We start from the raw sequence: 16,086 nt of genomic DNA on the forward strand, positions 1-16,086 counted from the left end.
AATATGTCGAAATGTCACACACATCCATGCCCGTGGGATTCCCACGGGTGACCCCGCAAGTTTGCATTGACGTTCGTCGATGGACTCGTTCGCCCGTCTCATTCGTTTTCTTGCTGCATCCTGTTCAAGTCTGCGTTCTTCATCGATCGTCTCATTCATTTTGGAAATAGAAGTTTCCACGCAGCGCATGAATTGTCACGATCCTCAAGAGGAATTTGTCTCGTAATCATCAAATGATAAATGGCAAGTAAATTATATTGTGGAAAATTAAAGATTTCAAATAAACCTATTTAAAGTGTATTCGCACATAACTAATTTTAAAAAACGAAGAAATATCTCTCGGTAATTTCCTGAAACATATTTTACTTCCGGCTAATAATGTTGAATTAAATAAAAACGAAGAAATATATGTCGGCATCATTGTTGACGTTTTTGTGACGACTGTCATCAAACGAAAAAGTAATATATCTTAACGGAAAAGCAAAAGCGAATTTTTAATATATATCGACACGTTGCCGTCGGTGTCATGTTGGGCGGTGTATGATACACCATGACGCGATTTTTAAAAATATATCTCTGCATTTTCCCGCGTGTGTGGAATGTTCTCAATTATTGCTGACACCGAGTCCAAAACCATCGATAAAAATGAAATCATATGGTGAGTTAGATTGGAGATAAAGGCGTGAGAGAGACTCAATGGCCTTGAAGTTGAAGTTACAGGCGTTTGAGAATTCATTTCGTTCTATAAACGGCAACTTTCATTGGATTTCCTTCCCGTTTTTTTTCAACCGAGTCGAAAACTATGTTAGCGACTGTGAAAAATGAAATGATATATCGAATTTTTAATATGTATCGACACGTTGCCGTCGGTGTCATGTTAGGCGGTGTATGATACACCATGACGCGATTTTAAAAAATATATCTGCATTTTCCCGCGTGTGTGGAATGTTCTCAATTATTGCTGACACCGACTCTAAAACCATCGATAAAAATGAAATCATATGGTGAGTTAGATTGGAGATAAAGGCGTGAGAGAGACTCAATGGCCTTGAAGTTACAGGCATTTGAGAATTCATTTCGTTCTATAAACGGCAACTTTCATCGGATTTTCTTCTCGTTTTTTTTCAACCGAGTCTAAAACTATGTTAGCGACTGTGAAAAATGAAATGATATATCGAATTTAAAATAGATATCGACACATTGCCGTCGGTGTCATGTTGGGCGGTGTATGATACACCATGACGCGATTTTAAAATATATATCTCTGCATTTTCCCGCGTGTGTGGAATGTTTGTGGAAAATTAAAGATTTCAAATAAACCTATTTAAAGTGTATGCGCACATAACTAATAAAAAAAACGAAGAAATATCTCTCGGTAATTTCCTGAAACATATTTTACTTCCGGCTAATATGTTGAATGAAATAAAAACGAAGAAATATATGTCGGCATCATTGTTGACGTTTTTGTGACGACTATCATCAAACGAAATAGTAATATATCATAACGGAAAAGCAAAAGCGAATTTTTAATATATATCGACACATTGCCGGCGGTGTCATGTTGGGCGGTGTATGATACACCATGACGCGATTTTAAAAAATATATCTCTGCATTTTCCCGCGTGTGTGGATTGTTCTCAATTATTGCTGACACCGAGTCTAAAAGTAAAACCATCGATAAAAATGAAATCATATGGTGAGTTAGATTGGAGATAAAGGCGTGAGAGAGACTCAATGGCCTTGAAGTTACAGGCCTTTGAGAATTAATTTCGTTCTATAAACGGCAACTTTCATCGGATTTTCTTCCCGTTTTTTTTCAACCGAGTCTAAAACTATGTTAGCGACTGTGAAAAATGAAATGATTTATCGAATTTGATTTGAAATAAAACTGGGGGAGAGCAAGACACCACGGGCCTACAAAACAGGACTCAAAGCTATGCGAGTTAATAAAATGGTGGATATTTGTTTATAGCCACTCCCAGAATGGGTGGAGCTATGGGTGGAGCTACTCTGCAAACCGAGTAAGCCACACCCCGGACAGACACCCAACAGATAGACAGACAGACAGAATCATCTACGGCTATTATAATATAGATAGCACGATATCTCAAGAAATTGTGAATGGAATCAAACGAAATTTGGCAGAGATGTAACGTATGATTAATGATACTAGGGCATGCCCGTACGTGGGTGCCCGTTCCTTGCCAAAAAAAAAAAAATAACGCTACCCGTACGCTCTACCCCGCCCGTACGCCCGTAAACAAAAAAAACAACGCTCTTCGCTTCCGCCCTTCGCTCTGACTGAATTGGGAGAAATAATGCGCATAAGAAATCGAGAAATTATTATTTTCTCCGGAAGAAATCGAATTACGAACCGTAATGGCGCACGCGCTCGGCTCGGCTCGCTCTCACATCGGCCACGCCTACGCAATAACGCGTTCTGTGATTGGCTGCCGGAAGTGCAGTCTTCACTGTCCGGAAGGTCGCAAATCGCAGTTACGATGAATCGCAAATTAGTTTTAATTAGTTTTAAAACATAGTTTAACGGCAACATAGTTTTCCAACGTGAAATAAATGAATACGCTCTCAAATGTGCCGTCCGAGGCAGAGTCTGTTCGCCACGTTCGGCACACGTGATAGCTCGCTGCTCTCTGATTGGTTGAATCGTTTTTTGGACATAGCTCGGTAACTACTTCTCCGATTAATATGAAACCTTGAAAAGGCACATCCTCGGGTCCCCAGCAATATACCTGGCAAGTTTCAAGTATATCGGACCTGTGGTTGTCGAGAAACAGCGGTCACAGACATACAGACATACAAACATACAAACATACAAACATACAAACATACAAACATACACACAGAGATTACTGGAATTATAGATAGATGATCAAGGACGAAATGATTAGATATGGATGAAGATCTGGATTCGGATCAGGCTACTAGAATTTAAAAAAGTGATTCTTCACTATTGAGTGATAGTCAAAAAGATAATTAACATGATATTTGAAAAAGTTGTGGATGGCTTGTGACAAAACCTGGTGGATGAGTTTGCCAAGTAAAGTGACAAGAACAAGCCAATTATATTGTGGTTCAGGTCCAGATCTAGATACTGTATGACCTATCGGTGGGATACAAAATGTAAACTGTTCAACCTGGCGGAGCTATGCTCTCTACTGAATATTGTACACCGCACCTTTCCTATGCCATCTCCAGGCATTGCAAATCGTCATTGCTGGGCACCGAAGGGGGCTCGGCAGTGACGCACGCTGAAAGGGAGTACTCGGTTTTCACTCTGGTTGTTTGTTTGTTTGTTTGTTTGTTTTGTTGTTTGTTTTGTTGTTTGTTTTCTTGTTTGTTTTCTTGTTTGTTTGTCTGGGCGATATCTCAGCCATCCTTTGAGCTAGGAAGCTGAAATTCCGGCACAATAGTGAGGAAGTCCTTTGTCAAAAGCGGTATTTTTTGTTTTTTGATTAATCCATTAATTGAGTTATTTAATTATTAGCGATTAATTAAGTACTTATTTAATTAATCAAATTTCCTTTCTCTTCTGACCATTAACTCAGGCACCTTTTGAGTTAGGAAGCTGATATTTGGACATGCCAATGACCAGGGGATTTGGCTGCAAAGGCTATTTTTGACTTATTAATTAATCAATTAATCGATTATTTAATTATTCGATTAATGACGATTTTTATTTTATTTTTTATTTTAGTTACAGATTCTGATGAAATGGTGGTGGTTTATGTGTTCTATGACCGAATTGATTAATAATTTAATTTTTAAATGATTATTATTTATTTATTTTCATTATTAATCATTTATTTATTTTCTTTCTCATTTGGCCAATATCTCAGGCACCTTTTGAGCTCGGAAGCTAATATTTGGATATGAGTGACCAAGTGATGTGGCTATCAAGGATGTTTTTGATTTATTGATTAATCAGTTAATCAATTAATCGATTAATTATTTAATTATTCGATTAATTACAAAAAAAAATAAAGTTGCAGATTCTGATGAAATGGTGGTTTATGTGTTCTGTGACCGAATTGATTAATAATTTAATTTTTTAATGATTATTATTTATTTATTTTCATTATTAATCATTTATTTATTTTCTTTCTCATTTGGCCAATATCTCAGGCACCTTTTGAGCTGGGAAGCTAATATTTGGACATGACAGTGACCAAGTGATGTGGCTATCAAGGATATTTTTGATTTATTGATTAATCATTTAATCGATTAATTATTTATTGATTGATTAATTATTGATTAATCAATTAATTATTTAATTTTTTATTAATGAGTTATTTAATTAAATTTCTAAAAGATACATCTTCGGATGAAGCACTAGTGGTTTAGTTATGCTGTTAGCCAATTGATTAAGAAAATATTTTGTGATAATCTTTTATTGATTTTAATTATTCAATTAATTAATCAATCAATTAGTGTACACCTCTCTCTCCCAATGCAGCCTCTATGAGCTGCACTGCGGTATTGCCGGGTGCCGGAGGCGCCCCGGCAATGCTGCGCTGTAGGATATTTAATTATTTGGCATGGGGGCGGTGTACTTTGAATGTATCTGTACTTGTTTATTATTATTATCAAATGTTGTTATTATTTATGCAATTTTATTATTATTTAGTTATTATTATTATTATTATTATTATTATCATTATCAAATGTATATGTATGCCTTACTGGAGATTGTGCAGCTCAATTGATAAAGGTTTGAAATATGAAAGCATTTATTGAAATGAAATGATCCATTGGTGTATAAAATATCACACATAAATATAAAAACTTGATGGTACAGTATAAAATATATCAAGTAAAAATAAAGTGTGACCACATACTATTTTGTTTTGACTTGAAAAGTCAGATTCTGGTCGTTGTTTTTTGTATTTTATGAGACATGATGACTGATATTTTGATCGAAATCGTTCGAGAAAAAGTACTCTATATATTGAATCCATCTTGGTAATTGCTTGATTTATACTCGACACCGGCAGAGTTAATTTGCTGTGATGCTGTTGGCTTGATTAGGCAACAGCCTGGTTCGCCTTGGCTTGGTTAGCCTGGTGTTGGCTTAGTGGTTATTGTGCCGGCTTGGGATACTAGGATCCTGGGTTCGAATCCCGGTCGATCGCTGAATTAACGCCAGGGGGGTTGACTCAGCCTGTCATCCCTCCAAGGTCGGCAAATTGAGTACCAGTTCACTGGTAATTCCCTGTGTCGCAAGAGGCGACTAACAGGGTTGGCGGCAGGAAGGGCATCCGGCCATAAAACATTGCTTCAAAAAGGGGACCATGGTGCCTGAAAAAGGCCAACCCCTGCTCTGCGGGGAAAAATGGCCTCCAAAGGTGGTTCTTTCTTCTTTCTGTTGGTTTGATTGGGCTCTCTTCATCCCTTAAATCAAGTCTCAAGCCCTCCATCATTCACTCAGTCATTAAAACTAGTTTTTAATAGAGACGAGACTTTAAAATGTCTTCTTTTTGTGGTTACATTATTCCATTACATGGATGTTTCATTTTCATGTCAGGTAAACCGCCCCATCTAAAATTATGTTTAGGTGCTGCAGTTTCAGTCGCTGCAGTGGGAACAGTGCTTTTGTGCTGGTTTGCTCTTGTTGTGCAGGGCGTATGTTGAATGCTAACACATGCCCAAGCTGCTTGACATGCATGTCACATGGCATGGGTATGGCACGATGGTGACTCGTGACTCATTTAAGCCCACTTCAATCCTGCCATTGTCTCCAGGCAGCCTCGTGTGGCATTTTGCCAAAACTTGTGTCTTCGCCATATTGCCTGTCTATATTTATTTATTGGTACTAGTGAGATTACCTGATACTGTGCGATGCTTGCTTGTGGTTATTAATGGGTAAAACATCCTTCGCTGTTTTTTTTTTTTTTTTTGCGTGTTTTATTTCTGCAAATATCGAGTTTTGTTTTTTATTATTTTTATTCATTTTTGCTGTCCAAGGTTAAGACAAATTAGTTTGTAATTATATAGTTGCTTTATATAGGTTGAAGGTATCTGTGGCACGTTTGAATGATTATTGCTCCAAAGGCTCTGTGAATTTTACATGTTTCAGTGCCGAATCTAACATTGCATGTTTGTTTTTTTACAGGTTTTCGGATATCTCTGCTCAGGGAAAGGTTGGTGAGTACTTCTACTCATAAGCCTCTCTCCATGTGTCCATCGTGAAGTGACAACTGTGAGCCCCAGCTTCTTTTGCCAAAGGAGTGGAATTGTGGCTCCACTGATTGGGTTTCATTACTGAAGCCCAAGGCTGATTCCTCCAGTGAGGGACGATCAACGTTGTTTTACTTTTTTAGAAAGGAGTGTGCATAGCAAGCCAACATAGCCAGCAACATTGCAAGGGACCATCTCAGACATGGCGTCGAGTGTTGAGTTGGAGATCCCAGACTTTGGTAACAGCGTGCTGAGCTCTCTGAATGAGCAGAGATTACAAGGCCTTTACTGCGATGTGACTGTGGTGGCACGTGGACAAGCCTTCCGTGCTCATCGTGCAGTCCTTGCTGCAAGCAGTGCCTACTTCCGAGATATCTTTGCCAGTGTTGGTATGCATTGTCGCCTCTTTATTACCTACGCCAGTGATGATGGACAGGGGTTATGTTTTCACCCTTGTCTATCTGTTTCTGTTTCTTTGTCTGTTTCTTTGTCTGTTTGTTTCTTTGTCTGTTTGTTTGTCTATGAACAGAATATCTCAGTTGTGGATGGATTCGGACAAAATTTGGTGCACAGTTTGGGTGTGTGACAAGGCCAAAATGATTAAATTTTGGTGAAGATCTGGGTCTGGAGCCAATCATTTTTTGAGTGATTCTTTACCATTGAGATGGGGCCAAAAACGATATATAGCATGATATCTCAAGTTTTTGATTGATTTGGACGAAACTTGGTGGACAGGTTGGGTGTACGACAAGGGAGAATTGATTCAATTTTGGCGAAGATTCGAATCCGGATTCAGATCAGATAATTTTAAAAGTGATCACTATTGAGTGATATGGCCAAGAACGATATATACCATGATGTTTCAAAACGTTGTGGACAGATTATGACAAAACTAGGTGGATGAGTTGGTTAGGCGACAAAAACAAGCCAGTTCAATTTTGGTTAGGTGCCGGATCAAGATCCAGCCGATCGGTGGGATACAAAATGTAAACTATTCACCCTGGTGGAGGTATGCACTCTACTGAGTGCTGTTATAGTTCCAGTATGTTTTTCATGTCGGGGTAGTGAGGACGAGGCTTGTGCTGACATTGTAACTGACAGGATGGGGTCCATCATTGAGAAATACGCCATTTTGATTGGTAACACGAGAATGATTGCTTTTTAAACTTTGTCTTTGGGTAGTGTTTTATAATGGCCTAATTAATCTGAGAATGTTTGTTTATGAATGGAAATGGGGTGAAATTTTGTTGGGCAATTGTGATATTTTCAGTTTTGCATCTTGGAATTTTAGTCACTTCAACACAAAGGTGTTGGGCTTTCTATCAAGCAAGCATTGTTATCAACAATGGCTTTTATGTGAAACTATGAGCTTACCTTTTGTGCCATTTACCCAACTCTTCTTTATCCTTCCCATCCATTCTGTGACCAACTTGATTGCTGGTGTGACCAGGGGCACATGGGGAAACCCCTGAAGCTATGGTGCAGGTCGAGCTCCCACCAGCGATACAGCCCCGTTCGTTTCAGCAAGTGCTTTGGTTCTGCTATACGGGCCGGCTCACCATGGCTACATGTGAGCAGTTTGTCGTCATGTATACAGCAGGATTCCTGCAGATTCGTGGCATCGTAGAGCGTGGTGCTGAGCTGGCATGCTCAGCAGCCAAAGTGTCCTCTCCACGTTGTGACTCTCAAAGTGCTCCACAGCTTGATGATTCACCTTCACAGACTAGCAGCCCATCTCAAGTGGGCCCTCCAGTGTCTGACACACAGACACAGCAACAACATCAACAACAGATTCATTCGCCTCCAGAAACCTTCCGTCCACCTTTGGTGCCCGCCAACATGCCACGGAATGCCCAACCACCACAGGCCAACTTGGCATCTATGGTAGGCACAGGAATGTGATGTACTTTTACCCATTCTTATGATTTTTCCTCTGCAAACACTTTTCATTCACAAAATATTTTTGTCATCCTTCAAAGTCGATTTTTTTTTTTCCTTGAATTACTATCCAGTTAAATAACAGATTCTTTTCCATATCCTTCATCTGTAGGAGTCAAAACACCAGGAAACTTGTTTATACATTTTCACTGTTTAAACCTACAACAATACAGAGAACAATGTCAATTTGCCAAAATTAAAAACAAAGAATCGATCACGAAATATCATATTGAAGCTCTTAGCTTTTTACCAGTGCAGGTTCTTCAAACTGGAACAGTACCTTCTCGTGGCAGGTAAAGCACACAACTCATGATTGACTTGTTTCTGCTGTTGAATGGGGATGAGATGGAAACATGTTTGCTGAGCAAAGTTGTAAACATTTAGCATCTTCATGTTACCATCTGAAATGTTGGGAAGCAAGATTCAAATTTCATGTCTACAAACAAGTGGCCCATATTGAACTTTGTTCTTTTTATGCCTGTGCAGCTGAAGGCCAGAGGCATTGTTTTTGGCTCATCCATCCATGCGTACATCCGTCTGTATATCTATCCGTTATGATTTTATTTATTTTCACGATAACAAGTGAACCACTAAAGAGTTTTAAATCAAACTTGACACAAATATTGACTGCTGTACAAAGATAAACCTATTCTTTTTTGAATCGATAAGTTAAAGGTCATGTGACCTTTGAAAATAATTTTGCGGACCAATACTTGAGTTGAAAGCGTCTGATGTTCCCTGCTACCTGCTTTCCTTATCAGGAAAAATCAGGAAAAAAACATGTTTTATGCATCTCAACACAAATGTTGCGAATTAGCATTCTCTGGGCATCACCTTTTTCCATTGGCATCATTTATTGCTTTGTGATTGTGAACAATAGTGATAATCAGTAAAAAACAAACAAAAAAACCCGCTTTATTTCAATGGCGGATCAAGGGTGAGGAGGTAACTTGTAATTAATGTTTTACATAGAGTTTATGTTTGTTGTAATGTACGATAAAAGGTTTTGTTTGCTTATCCAAATTAGTCCATTTTAAGTTTAAAAGAAAAAAAGCAACATTTTCTTGGGAGCTATCTATCAACCCTCCAAATTTCACTCTGAATGTGCCCCTGAGATTACACGATATCACTATAAACAACATTGCGGGGTTATTCGGCCTGCAGCATGTTCAGTCCCTCTCCTTATCCAGAATTCACTCTGGTCAGATTGTGTTGGTCTCCTACTCTACTCGCTGCAACGTATATCTGTTCTGTGTAAAAACACTGGTCGGAAGCAGAACTCCACACCACCGCAGGCTCTGCACCTATCCCTTCTTGATATTTATTGCAAAGTGAACTGTCGTCGGCAGAGTTGGAAAGAAGACCCAGGCTCTGGCCTTCGTGCCGGTGAAACCCGGCACCATGCCTTCCATTCTTGCCGCTAATTTTCATGCCACAACCCTACATGCCACTCGTGCCGTGAACCTCCCATGGTGCTTTCTCACGGGACTTGTGTGGAATGCATATTTCTTCCTGGGAACTCCCAGCCACAGTGGTCATGCCCATGCCGGCCGTGCTCGTAGCACCGCCCCTGCACGACACATCCTGTGCAACGTGCGTCAATGCCATGCTTTTCAAGCACAACCCCTCCTGGACATCTGGCACACACTCAACCTCTAATCCCCATGTGACCTTCTACCTGCAGTCTGCGGTGCTCCTGCTAATCCAATCATTAGCGTGGGGATACCGTGGGAATTTGCCTAGCTTCCATCACCTTTCCTCCCCAAGGTTTTTTTGGGGGATTACCTGTTGCCCAAATGTAGCTTTACTGTTCCGTCCCTCTCTATAGGGATTACCGAAACGACGAAACTCACCCAATCAGCAACGTTCTGTTTCAACTGCTGAGCCGTATATGAAACCCGCCGGGAGCATTTATAAATCCCCTAATCTATTGACGTAAAGACGTCGATATCCGGGTCGAGATCTTCGGGGTGAGGGTCGAGATCTTCCATCGCTAAGAGTGCTTGCACTGCACCTGCTCTCTCAATGGTACCTTCCTGGATCATGGGTTCCTCCATATCGACCTTATTCAAGGCCATCTGGTCCTGCCCGGCTTGGCTTGACATAGTGTATCTTAAAAAAAGAAAATATTTTGCTTAAAATTTCACTCTACGCTCTTTACAACTGGGATGTGCGTTGGTGGTGCCCTAGGTTTAAATCTCACTCCTCAGACACCAACTGTTACAGACGCAGAGTTCAGCATTCACCACAAGTGGGACTTCTCTGACTCCTCCTGAACTCCAGCCAAGCAGGCCGTCATGCTACAGATAAGTCTGCGGCCCATCAGGTTGGCAAGCACCTACATACACCGATTGATACTTCCAAACCTGGCAGGATCCTCGCTCTTTTACAAATGCTACCTTTACGTTGAAATGGTGATGATGATTGGGGCATGTGACCTCAGTGCGTACTCATTTATTTATTATGTACAGCTAAGCTGCGCTGGGCCGATCCCTGCCTCCACTCGGCCATGCCTAACGTGACCAGGCCCTCTTTCTTCCCTTCTTCCCCCCCTCCCTCCACCTCTCCGTCACCCCCTGCCTCCACACCCCCTTCACCTCCACCGCAGCACCATCAGTCCCTGAAACCCTGAAATCCCACTTACCCTCCTGCCAACCACCACCACTCTGCCTCCACACCTGACATCCCCACCCACACCGCAACTGATGGGTGAGGCCCACAAGAGTTGCCCCAACAACCCCAGCATGGGGGCACCAGTGCCCACGCCATGCGCCAACCTCCAGCGCCATCGAGGCACCCTAAGGATCCTTCCACGTGGTCCGCGATCATTCAGGGGGGAGGATATCCTCCACCTGCATGCCGGATCTGGCCAACAGGACCATTTGCAATGTGGTGGAGATCACTCAGTCAAAAAGAGAATCTGGTTGACCCTCACAGCGAAGATATTCCCCCCCATACGGCACGCGCGCAGGGCCGGATCGGAGGCAATGGCCGGCAAACACGTGCTCGGCGACCCTTTCATTGTAACATTTCTTGGGGAATATTGCTGATTGTGTCACTGCGCAGGATATGGGGTTTTGCATTAGTTTCTGTGTGACAGTGTGTGTGTGTCCATATTTATATTTACCATTACAGTTTTGTCATCAAATTTTTAACAAAGCTTTATTTTGAGAATATGAAGAAGGCAAATTAATAATTTGGTCAAAAGGTCAAAGGGCAGCAACACATAAAATCTATTTTCATCCGATTGACCGGAAATTTTAAGAATTTGCATATTGCCTCAAGAGTTCAAGAGGGTCACTGAATTGGTTCACCAATCAAAAGCTAGAATCTGGTGGGTTTTTTTTTTCAGATGAAACGGTCAAGGTTGTGTAAAATCGCCAATTTTCACCCGATTGACCTGAAATTTAAGGAATTTGCATGTCGAGGCACTGAATTCATTCACTTATCAAAAGGTAGGAGTGGTTTTTTTTTTGGTTTTTTTATTATTATTATTTAAAAAAAATTTATGTAATTTTTTTTAGTTCAAAAGATCAAGGTTGCATAAAATCGATTTCTGTCCAATTGACCTGAAATTTTAAGAATTGTCATATTGGGTCACAGAATTGGTTCACCAATCAAAAGCGAGAAGCTGATTTTTTTTTTTCATATCTAAAGCTCAAAGGTATTCATTTTGTATTTATTTTAAACCGTTTTTGTTATTTTGACCATACAGAAGAAGAAGATGTCTGGATACAAACGACCGGCTTTGCATTTTCAGATGCTTTCTCGTTATTGCTTTTAATTCACCACGACTGTGGATGATTGTAACATACACTTTATTCTTCAAATATCCCCACAAAAATAAATCTGGCGACGTAAGATCTGGGGATCGATGTGGTCATAATGACTTAGACACTACACGGTCACCAAAGAGTTGCCTAAGTTTGTCCATGCTGTATCATGAAGTATGACTGGTAGCACCATCTTGCTGAAATCATCCTTCATTGATTTCGTTTTCTAAGGTGTCCAAGAAACTCATGGATTATATTGATGTAACGTTCTGAGCTTAATGTTTCTGAGAAGGAAAATTGGTCCAATAAATATTTGCTGACTTGCAGTACACCAAACATCAATTCTTGTGGAATGCAATGGCCTTTCATGCATTGCATAAGGTCGTTCACATAGCCATAAACAAATGTTTTGTGAATTTATATGCCCAGAAAGATGAAACCATGCTTCGAATGTAAAAAACAAACAAAAAAACAACAACATAATATCCAAAGCATTGACTTGTTCTCTAAGCATCCTCTGGAGACACACAATACGTTACACGTTTCTCTTTATCTGGCTCCAGTAACTGATGCATTGCATGAATTTTGTGGGGATAAACTTTGATTGTCTTGACCACCTTCCTTGCACTGGAATATAGACAGTGAGCTTGTTGTGCAGAACGCCTGATTTATTCAGGCTTGCTTCCATTCTTTCCTGCACGTCATTCACTTTCTGTGGTGTAACACCACTTGGCGGGCACATGTGCTTTTTAACTTTCATGTAGCCTGTTTCTCTGAACTGCTTCAACAGTTTCCATATCGCTGATTTTGAAGGTTTTGTACGACAGCCAAAACGGCTTTTAAATGCAATTTGACATTTCTTATTCTTGATGTAATTTTAAAGAAGAAACACGCATTCTTCCACAATGAGCTCCATGACGTGACTAAGTGAAAACCATTAAATGTCACTGCGGGATCATGTGATAAATCGCAATGGGGCACATGCCATTTGTCAAAAAACATTTGTGCCAAAACCACTTGTCAAAAAGCATTTGAAAACTGATAAATCATGTGACACCTGATAACTCTCAGGATCATGTTACATGTGATAACTCTCAGTATCTTTCTGTAACATTAGGCTACCTTTACGCAAAATATTAGGTTCCTAACAGTTACTTTTTTAGTGCATGGGAATTATTTAGGGTTCTCGAATAAAATAAAAAAATCACCCTGTATATCTGTGTAATATGAAAACTAAATCGTGAATGGTTTTTGAAATAGCACGTGCACAAGCCAAGTTACCGAGATGATTGCCATGGCAACCAACATAACTCAGCCAACCACTGCTATGGTCTAATCAGGTTGAGATAATATTAGGAATATATGTTTGCAATATCAAAGCTAAATGTTCCAACGTTTTTTGGGATATCGCGTACACAAAATTACATAGACGGATGATAGGTTGGTAGGAGCTCATTTTAATGTCCCGTCTCCTACCTCGTCGGAGGGGAGGCAGACAATGAGTAATTACAACTCAGATGTATACAATACATCCACAATGCTTTATTATAGAGTATACAAGACAAAATGATAACGTTCAAGACAAAGTACAAGCCTGGTGTTGGCATAGCTGTTAGGGTGCCAGCTTGGGATCCTAGAATTCTGGGTTAGAATCCCGGTTGATCGCTGAATTAACACCAGGGGGGGTTGACTCAGCCGGTCATTCTTCTGAGGTCGGCAAATTGAGTACCAGTTCACTGGTAATTCCCTGCGTGTTGCAAGAGGCGACTAACAGGGTTGGCGGCAGGAAGGGCATCCGGCCATAAAACATTGCTTCAAAAGGGGGACCACGGTGCCCAAAAAAGGCCAACCCCTGCTCTGTGGGGAAAAATGGCCTCTGACGGCAGTTCTATACAAGACAAAATGAATGTTGTACGGTCCATTAGTATTTGTTACTTGAGCCCTTTGCTCTGTAGAGCCTTGTTTTCATGCTCCCATGCAGTTTATCAATGTATGATTGTGGAATGTACCCAAACAAATTTTAGTATCGAATTGTGTTATAAAACTGATAGAAGATATGATTTTAGATGTTTGAACATCCTGTCATGGAAATTTTGCTGATGGTGCAGGTAATTTTTCCATAACCCCATGAAGGAATGGTCATATGCTTGTTAAATTTTGCACAGATTTAATTTGATCTGAAGCCAGGTGAAATTATTTTTAGCAGTGGATGAATGAATGAATGAAAATGATCGTTTTAAGGCCATTTTTCTCCGCTAGAGCGGGGGTTAGCCTTGCGGGCCCCATGACAATCATGGTTCCCTGTTTGAGGCAATGTTTTTATGGCCGGATGCCCTTCCTGACGCCAACCCTTGGTCATGCTCTTACGATGCGCAGGGATACGGTGTACCTATTCTAAACCGGGGTACACACCGTGATCATTCATCCCAGCAAGCTGGTACTCAATTTGCTGACCTAGGAAGGATGACAGGCTGAGTCAACCCCCCTGGCGTTAATTCAGCGATCGACCGGGATTCGAACCCAGGATCCCAAGCCGGCACCCTAACCGCTAAGCCAACGCCAGGCTATTTTTAGCAGTGGATGATTTTTTTTTTTTGATTCCACCTAAATATATACATTTTGAAAAGGGAAAAATCCTTTTGACCCCTGATGTGTACGTACTTCAATTATTTGATATATCAGTCATGCTCATGACGCAACCAATTTTCATGACACCGGTATCAACATATCCAATTAAAGTATCTTTTGGTAATTATAAGAAAAACTCGCGAATGTCGACTGTCTTTTTTAACACGAGAAAGATATTCTATCCATTACGCCATTGCTAGCTGAGCTGGAGAGTTGCAGTTGTACTGATTATGCTGAAAGTTAGTTGACAGCTCGAGAAAAATGTGAACTCTAGCTTTATTATTTGCTCGCATATAAGACCCGTCGCTTCGCTGATGGGAACACCAATGTTTGCGTAATAAAAAAAAAGTTGTTTGTTGTTAAAAAAGACATTAAATAAAAGAAATGGGGAAAAATGTATGATTTGTATGATTTGGATTCGTGGAGATTTGGAATCAATGTGGTGGATAAAACATCTTTGTAAGGAGAGGGATAAGTGGTTATGTTAACTTCCTCAGAGTGGTTTCATTGAAATCCAATCTCGTTAACAAAGTAGGATTCTTGGGAGATCCTGCACTCCATGCAGGGATAACCTGCTCTCCATCCTGCTCTCCATGCAGTGTTGGCATTTGCAGTTTTGACACGCCTATCCATGTACCCATAAAAAAAAAAAAAAAAAAAATTTTTTTTTTGGATCACAAACATTCCCAGGAGTTACCCAAATCCACTGCAGTTGGATTTATTGAAATCCGTTAATCCGTTCTCAAGTTGTAACACCACAAACAGACAGACATGGCTTCTTTTATTTAATAAATTCTGTTAAATGTAAATAAGTAGGCATGGTTTATATACATGGTTTTATGTTACATTGACAAAACAATTTTTATGTAAATATAATTGGCCTAACAATTTAAATATGTAAAATTCAGCTAGCAATTTTAAATCTTAAAAAAAAGAATGAATCACATGTGTACAAATATGCTGTTTAAAACGAGCTGGCTGTTGTTTTTCCGCTTCAGTTGACTATCTGCCATTTGTTTTCTTTCTGGCTAGGGTTTTGTCCAAGCTTCTGGTGCACAGGAGGGATTTTCAGGTCAAACCGTGCAGCAAACCTCAAACCGGCTGACCAGTCCCCTTCATTTTGAAAACAAGGTGTTGTTATTTTTCATTCCAACCTTCACATTTGTCAATTTAGTAGGCATTGTGTTGAGGAAGTATGAAATTGAGGACATACTTCCATGTAATATAATGGTGCTTAATATCCCATCTGAATGCCATTTATAACTTGCATACCTAAAAAAGCATTTGAAAACTGAAATGATGAAGCTTGACTGAGCTTTCAGTAATACCTGGGCTTATCTTGCTTCCACACATTCATTCATTCATTGACAGATTACAAGTAACTTTCATTCTATCTCTAACTAATGTGCCGCTGCTATTTATTGGAACATGTTGTTGGTATCAATTGCTTACAAACAGGAAGAATTTGCAATCTTGGTATCATATAATTGTTTTATTGAAGATGATTGTTTCATGTGCCTCCCGTCAATGCAAAATCGTTTTATTTGGCACG

At 40.0% G+C, this 16,086-nt stretch overlaps 1 protein-coding gene across 5 annotated transcripts in view; it reads left to right on the top strand.

Moving 5' to 3' along the window:
• The window catches only part of LOC137432755 (nucleus accumbens-associated protein 1), a 151,598-nt gene that overhangs the window by 54,400 nt on the left and 81,112 nt on the right, over window positions 1-16,086 (top strand). For all 5 annotated transcript variants that reach the window (XM_078783572.1, XM_068124923.2, XM_068124925.2 and 2 more), the window contains 3 exons: window positions 6,131-6,584; window positions 7,646-8,079; window positions 15,567-15,665. In XM_078783572.1, the coding sequence (XP_078639698.1) occupies window positions 6,398-6,584; window positions 7,646-8,079; window positions 15,567-15,665 (720 nt within the window). In that variant the 5' untranslated portion in view covers window positions 6,131-6,397. The remainder of the gene's footprint in view (window positions 1-6,130; window positions 6,585-7,645; window positions 8,080-15,566; window positions 15,666-16,086) is intronic.

Source organism: Myxine glutinosa, chromosome 8 (assembly GCF_964187855.1).
Source record: "Myxine glutinosa chromosome 8, kmMyxGlut1.1, whole genome shotgun sequence".
NCBI lineage: Eukaryota > Metazoa > Chordata > Myxini > Myxiniformes > Myxinidae > Myxine > Myxine glutinosa.